Source organism: Atta colombica, unplaced genomic scaffold (assembly GCF_001594045.1).
Source record: "Atta colombica isolate Treedump-2 unplaced genomic scaffold, Acol1.0 scaffold163, whole genome shotgun sequence".
Lineage (NCBI taxonomy): Eukaryota > Metazoa > Arthropoda > Insecta > Hymenoptera > Formicidae > Atta > Atta colombica.
Genome location: NW_017259254.1, coordinates 43,253 through 50,655, shown reverse-complemented (window position 1 = coordinate 50,655; position 7,403 = coordinate 43,253). Strand labels below are relative to the sequence as shown.

Here is a 7,403-nt window from a genome sequence, read left to right as displayed (position 1 = left end):
GCATGCATGCATGCACGCACGCACGCACGCACGCACGCACGCACGCACGCACGCACGCACGCACGCACAATAATACAAGCATTGATTCCATTAATAATTATATTTAGAAATTTTTTGTTTTTTAAAGAGAAATTTTTTGTTTTTGAATATAAAAGTTTCAGTAATTTTTTAGATGGTTAATTCATTTTTTATTTTTTCCATGTTCTCGTTATTTGAGTTATTTCAGCAGTTATTTATTTCAGCACTCTCGTGCATAATTATTTTTTTCTTTTTTAGATTTTCAATAGTTTCTTTGCGAAGCTTTCCATTGTTCAGGTTTATTTTTTGTATACCAATCCATTATTAAATTCAATGTTTCCTTTTGTTTTTTACATCTCTTACATTTACTTTGGAGAGCTTCGCTGGCTATCTCTGAAATCAAATTACAAAGCTCTTGATGGTTTTAATTAATTTATTGCATGAAATTCTCTTTTTTTCCTTTTTTCTTCTTTTTTCTAATTAACTCGTATGTATGGAATATTGAAAAATTAAATAAAAGCAAGAAATATTTTGAAGTTGAGATCTATGCGATTTTTATAAAAAATAAGACCCTCTCGAGATGACTTCTTTTATTATATTTTAAGAAGATAAAAAATTATTCAAAATTAGCAATATTATATCAACTCAGCTGTAATGTCATTTTTATACAAAAATCAGTGATTGTCTCGAATGATACGTAATATTTATCTTGCATATGTATTATATATTTGCTTCTATTATCTTTTTACTACTTCATTACATTATAATGCAATCTTCGAACAATTTAATGCCAATTTTGTAGGAAAAATTTGAATATATATTCAATTTTAATTTTTCGATTTTTTAGTTATATGTATATTTTTTTTATTAAGGCTTCTATTCTAAATTTTTTAATGACAATAATGATATTGTTATGTTGTCGTTGTGTAACTTTTTTATCATTGTGAAACCTACTCAAAGATATTGTAACGATATCCTTACTGTCATTAAGAGTTACAGAAAGAGCTTAATCATTTTTAAATAGAATTGTAAGGCTTGTAAAACTTGTAAGAACTTACCGACTAGTATTCTAATTTTCTGCATATGTATCATAAGACGTATGATTATTTGTAAATATCTATGATTTCTTGTAAATTTTGTGATTAAGATTTTGTACTGTCTGTAAAAATATTATATAAAGGTATAAACATTTAAAAATTTTTACCAATCTTACAAGAAATGTTACGAGCCTTACGATTTTTACTTAGAATTTAGGTATTAGTCTCCCGAATGAAAATGTTTTTCCCAAATTGAGTAAGAAATATTTGATTTTTTAATTTATTTTTATTGTCAGAAGTTCCTTATACGATCATTAATTATTTCCAGGGTTGAGTAAGTTAATGTTTTTTTTTAACTGAATAAAGTTAAAGTTAATGGCTTTAAAAAATTAATAAAGTTAAGTTAAAAGTCGAAGGAATAAAAAATTAATAAAGTTAAGTTAAAAGTCGAAGGAATAAAAAATTAATTAATGTAAGTTAAGTCAATATTGAATTAACTTACGTTAAAAAAAGTTAAAATTTGAAAAAGTTAAATTTTGAAAAAAATTGTTTTTTAGATCATGATGTCCTAATTTTTCTTAAAATGAGATTAAATAACTATAATATGAATTATTAAGTAAATTAAATTTTTAATTTTTTTTATTCATACGTGATATAAGTATATAATACATAATAATATAACTATATAAGTTATAACTTTAAAAAAACAGCCAACATATAAAGAAGATACAAGATCAGTGATTACTTTTTAATAAGTCTTAAGCCAAAAGAAATTGACTAATCACAATCGAATGCATGAAGAATATTTGATTGTACTTGGTCAATTTCTTCTCTTATGATGACTTAAAACATCTATTGTAAATCCGGACTAAGGCTTATGATATAAGGTATAAACCAATCAGAGAGCGGTATTAGCATCTTAAGAAATTACTTAAGATGGTCTTAAACAGATTACGAATATACGCCCTTAGTCTAATTATATCTTATTATTTTTCTAAGATATTTAAAAGAGATAAAAAAATTTTTAACTTAAAAAACAGTTAAAAAGTTAACATTTAAAAGTAACTTAGTTAAGATTTAAACTAAGTTAAAATTTAATACATTTAAAATTAACTAAGTTAAGTTAAAAGTTATTAACTTAACTTTTTAACTTTTTTTTTAACTTTTAACTAGTTACTATCCAATCCTAATTATTTCAAAATTACTAATATCTATTGTACTAATGTAGATTGTTGAGAAATCCTTGATTTCTAAGTGATTAAAAAGTCTGTTGTGAAAATTTATTCATTGAAATATTTTGTGCATAAGAGTATCTTTGAAAAATTTCGCATCTGCTGTTATGCCTGGCGCATTTCCATAAAACAAATGTAAAAAACAATTGTAATATTGATCTCGCAATCTATCATCTTGAAGAATATTCTTGATCAATATATCGTACTGATCGGATTAGAATTCTTCCGCCAGAATATACATCAATGCGATATTGATGGTCGCTATAATGTAGCTAAATTGAGTTATCGTTTCTTCTATTTTCACACTAATACATAGATACTGAACACCTGATCAAATGTGTATCTTATTTATACACTTAGCATAAAATAAAAAATTAACATGTATAAGATGACGAAAATCCTGGTAAATCACTTTCCTCGGATTGTCAATGAAAAAAGCAACTATTGTAATTATCATAAATTTTTCTTTATTATATAAATAATGCATTGTACATATAAAAGAACTGGATAGAATGTTTTGATTATATAGAATAATAGATTATGTAAATAATAGATTATATAGAATATATATAATAATAGATTATATAGATTATATAAAATATATATTATATAGAACGGAAAAGTGTAATGTTTGTAAAACCTGTTTTCTACGTTTAATGAAATTTCCAAGCATTAAAATAATTTTTATATAATGTTTTTTTATAGTCAACTTTGCACTTTTAAAATAAAATAACATATTGCGATAATGTTATTTATAGTAACAAATGCTATAATTAGACTTTTCGATAATAAGTCAATTCTTTGAATTTCAAACGGATCTTGTGAGACTGCAGTTCTGTTAAAATGTTTTAAACGACTTTTCTCTGAAATATTTCATTCAAATTTGTTAACTTTTTACAAAATTGGATTGGTTTTAATTATATAGGTATCGCGAATAATGTAAAACAAATTATTTTTGACGCCAGATCTCTTGCATCATATTAAATCTATTTTTTTAGTTTAACTTTTTAAATTATTCATCTCTTCTTTTTTCTTGTTTTATTATCTATTTGAAATAACAGAAAAAATAGCTTTATATAAAAGCAATCTTACTTTTTTCTGTTATTTCATAAATAGACAATGTAAATAAATGATAATCCGGATTTTTATCTCAAAATATTAAAATTGACATGAATCTTTAATTCCAGGAAACTATTATAGCTAATGAATAATTTAATGAAGTATTTATAGTATGTAATCTTTCCTTGTTTTAATATGTACATCTTTTTTGCGTATTATCACAATATACACATTTCTTAAATACTATTTATGTAGCACTATTCTTGATCAAAAATTAAATGATTGACTAAATATTAATTTCTAAAGATTGCCGAATAAGCACATATCCGGCTAGCCAACTTATTACGAAAGTTGCAAAATAGAGGACTTTTTAACTCAATTTTGGATCAGAAATAGCATTTATATGATTATTTATATGATTAGGCAATCACTTATTCTGCAATCTTTAGAAATGAATATTTCGTTAATCATTGCGAAAATTGCAAAGTAGTAGAGAATTTTCGATTCAATTTTTAATCAGGAATAGCGCTATATAATTAATGTCAGCTATTTAAGAAATACTTTGTACGTAATTGTGTATGTTGTTCGGTATTTAATATTTTATTTAGCTGTACAATTTCGATGCATTTATAATTTAAACAATAACAATAGCATAACATTTTATTAACGTAGCTCCTAAGCGTACTCATCGCTGATGGTCTCTTTTTCGAGGTTTTTATATATAAAAATAATTATTCGATAAATCGATTATAACTCTATTACTAATCTACATATGTGGATACTATAGATTTTTAATTTACCCTAAGCAGGTTATATGCAGAAGAAATTATGTGTACATATATATGTTTCCATTCTGTAATATTTTATTATTTTTTTGTGAATGTATAATTTTGTAACTAAATACTGTTTTTTAAACAAAATCAATTTTTTAAATCTATTTTTGTAGAAGGATCACATTAATTACTATCCCTATTTCTTTTCGAAATTGTTATGAAATATCGTCATATTTTTATAAATAAATAATATTAAGACTTGGCTATCTTGAGGCGCTATATTGTATAATACTAAATTAAAATTGCTACGTGTAGCTTTATTTTTTAATGTTTTTCTTAAAAACATAATTATTTCATAATCCTAAAGTTTGTAAACTGTGCGTCAAATTGAGATGTTTATCTGATACATAATAGAAAGGTAAAATAATTATGAAATAATACAGCGGTTTTGACAGCTGAGAAATATATCATTATTTTAAGAATTATTTTACACTTGTACGTGATATATTGAACAGATGTTTTATTTTGTCTCATATCTTACAGATTTCAAGATTATGAAATAAAAAAAAATGTAATAAAATTACATAGCAATTAATTTAATATAATCAATATAGCATCTCGATAAATGAACCTTAAGTAATAAATATTTCATAACTTTTCTAATTTAAGATCGATTCCCAGATAATGTGTTGCATAAGATATCTAAAAAATGTTTATTAGATATGTTTTAGATATAAGACATTTAAAAATGTCTTTTATACATCTTGCATAAATGTTTTGTAAATGAATTGAACTTGACGAATATAATTGTTTAAATTCTAAATTTAAATATTAACAAAATTAAATTATTATATAAAATGTAGCGGTCGTTTTTTTCTATGAGTATCGAAGTCTCTCTACAAATGTTCTGAAGCCTTTGATTGATCAATCAAAAGAAAAAATTTTACAAATTGACCAATCAAGGAATGTTTCAAAGCATTTGTAACATTATGTTGATTGTATCTTATTACACGTATAAAAACATTGTAAGTACATAGTAAAGTACGCATAATTTAGATCATGTTTCGATGTAACTGCGCAGTAATGAAAATCTGTAGTACAAGTAACGTGCACTATAGATTTTCAATGATAGTGTACATGGAATTGTAAAGCAATTCAGCTGGCAGCTGGCAATATTGCAAATTTAGCGTGAGAAAAAATAGATTATCTATTTGTCCTTTTCTATATTATCGGAAGATGGTCGAAGATTTGAACGCACATTGTGTGTGTGTGTGTATTCTTTTGTGAATGTGTATCCCCTCCATTTGATTTCACGGTAAGCCGCGTTCTAGTTTTGGCCTTCTGCCCTGGTGTTCTAGTATTATTGCCTGTTTTCACATCGCGTTCAGTCGTGCTTTATGTAAGATGCAATCGTTTACGTGGAAAAGATCCCTTAGACTCGCGGAAATAATTTGTTATCAAAGGCCTTGATCTAATCGCCGTAAATTTGTAAATATTAGGCTGATAAACTGCATTTTGCACTCATGCATTAGATATGGGGTCCTACAGTGTTCAGTCTATCGCAACGTGATGTATTATGAAGTTACGACGAGAAATTAACCTTAAGTGGACGTTCTTGACGTAACGTAGTCAGTATATTATTGTCTCCGGTTGGCCACAAAATCTTATTAAACGATGAGCGATGCGTATCAAAGGCCTGCTATTGTTGCTTATCTGCATAGCAGGGAGCAGCATTGTTTTTATCGCCTTCAGCAATCAACGATCTTCCATTCAGACTATAGTGACGGAGACTCACAAGCAATTACGGAGCTTCCAGGCAAGTATAATAAATCTATTGTTTTTAAATGAACTTTTTATACAGTTTATCTCTTTTTTTTTTTCACGTTGAAAAAAAAGATCAACTGTACAAGAAATTATTCTAGTAAAGTATTTATTAATATTCAGTAATCTCTACTTTATAGAGTATTTTTCCTTGTTTCTCTCATATGCAAGATCTTGCTTTTAGGAAAATTTAAAAGATGTTGAGGAGAAACGTCTAGTGACAGATTCCAAGTACCTTGCATTGCTTGGTCTGGATGGACAGACAGCCACCACGCCGATCAGTTCCAAATCTCACAATGTAACAGTTGTGTCGCTCGTAAGGCCTGGGAACGAGCAATATATATATGGCTTCATTAGAAACATCAGCCACTTTTTGCCAAATAATAGTATTGTAATTTATAGCGTCGGTTTAAATGAAGATTCCTTACAAAATATTAGACTTGTCTGTAATTCTACAAGATGTAATGTAACTCACTTTGATTTAAGTCCGTTTCCTGCTCACGTCGAAGATGACACGCTACATGTTTATAGACCTTTAGTTATTCAAGTGAGTAATCATTGAAAAGTCTATAGATTTTCAGAAGGAAGATACTAATTGAATAATGCTTTTATGCCGCAGACAGCTTTAAATACACTAGGTAGTATAATTTATATGGATTCCAATGTACGCCTCAATTCTTCAGACATTACGAAATATCTTTGTCCAAAATATGGAATCTTAACTTGGCCCACAAGGCACGCTATTAGTTCATTAACACATCCAAAGATGTACGAATATTTTCATGCCTCTTCTGAGAGCTTCTTTTTTCTCCCACTAATTAGAGCATCACATTTAATAATCAGCAATTTCAAAGATATCAGAGAAAAAGTAATGCTACCTTGGGTCCAGTGCGCATTGACGAGAGATTGTATTTCCCCTATTGGTAGGTATCTTTATCTTTTAAATATTATATTTAATTTCTAAATTTTATGTAGATCTATAATTTTATATGCATTAATAAGTATCTAATTCTTTATATATGTTAAGTTTTTAATTGAATATTTGTAGGTGCGCAATCGGCAGGCTGTAGATTCAACAAAAAACCACAATATCGATATTCTGGTTGTCACGCATATGACACTTCTGCGTTAAATATAGTTTTGGGATTGCATTTTAACTTTGATGATACGTACTATGTACACAAGGAGCGGGAAACGTACTTCAACAAAATCCAACCCGAAGAGATCACCGAAGAATACCTTATGATCACACGACAAAACAATGCCACCGAGACCAACATTAAGAATTTCATTCAGGAGCGCTAAATCTTTTTTGATCTCAATTTATCTAGGTAATTAATACGTCGGATAAGCACAACTTAATTTAAGATTGTTAAGCATTCATTTAAATTATAATAAATAACGAAATGAACAAATTTGAAGTTACAAAGGCATTAAATACCTTTAAATCCTGAACCTACTCT

At 27.2% G+C, this 7,403-nt stretch overlaps 1 protein-coding gene across 1 annotated transcript; it reads left to right on the top strand.

Annotated features, from left to right (window-relative positions):
- The first annotated feature begins 5,506 nt into the window (after positions 1 to 5,506).
- On the top strand, positions 5,507 to 7,341 carry LOC108685997. The gene is made up of 4 exons (XM_018191026.1): positions 5,507 to 5,935; positions 6,125 to 6,487; positions 6,560 to 6,863; positions 6,989 to 7,341. Exons 1-4 carry the CDS (start codon positions 5,801 to 5,803, stop codon positions 7,243 to 7,245), a joined length of 1,059 nt encoding a protein of 352 aa, XP_018046515.1. The 5' UTR covers positions 5,507 to 5,800; the 3' UTR covers positions 7,246 to 7,341.
- Positions 7,342 to 7,403: the final 62 nt, after the last annotated feature.

Excerpts from the sequence above, each read along its gene's own strand:
- LOC108685997 (XM_018191026.1), top strand. The coding sequence starts at position 5,801 with ATGCGTATCAAAGGCCTGCTATTGTTGCTTATCTGCATAGCAGGGAGC. Across the intron at positions 6,488-6,559 it reads ATAGACCTTTAGTTATTCAA|ACAGCTTTAAATACACTAGG; the intron begins GTGAGTAATCAT and ends TTTATGCCGCAG. Across the intron at positions 6,864-6,988 it reads AGATTGTATTTCCCCTATTG|GTGCGCAATCGGCAGGCTGT; the intron begins GTAGGTATCTTT and ends GAATATTTGTAG.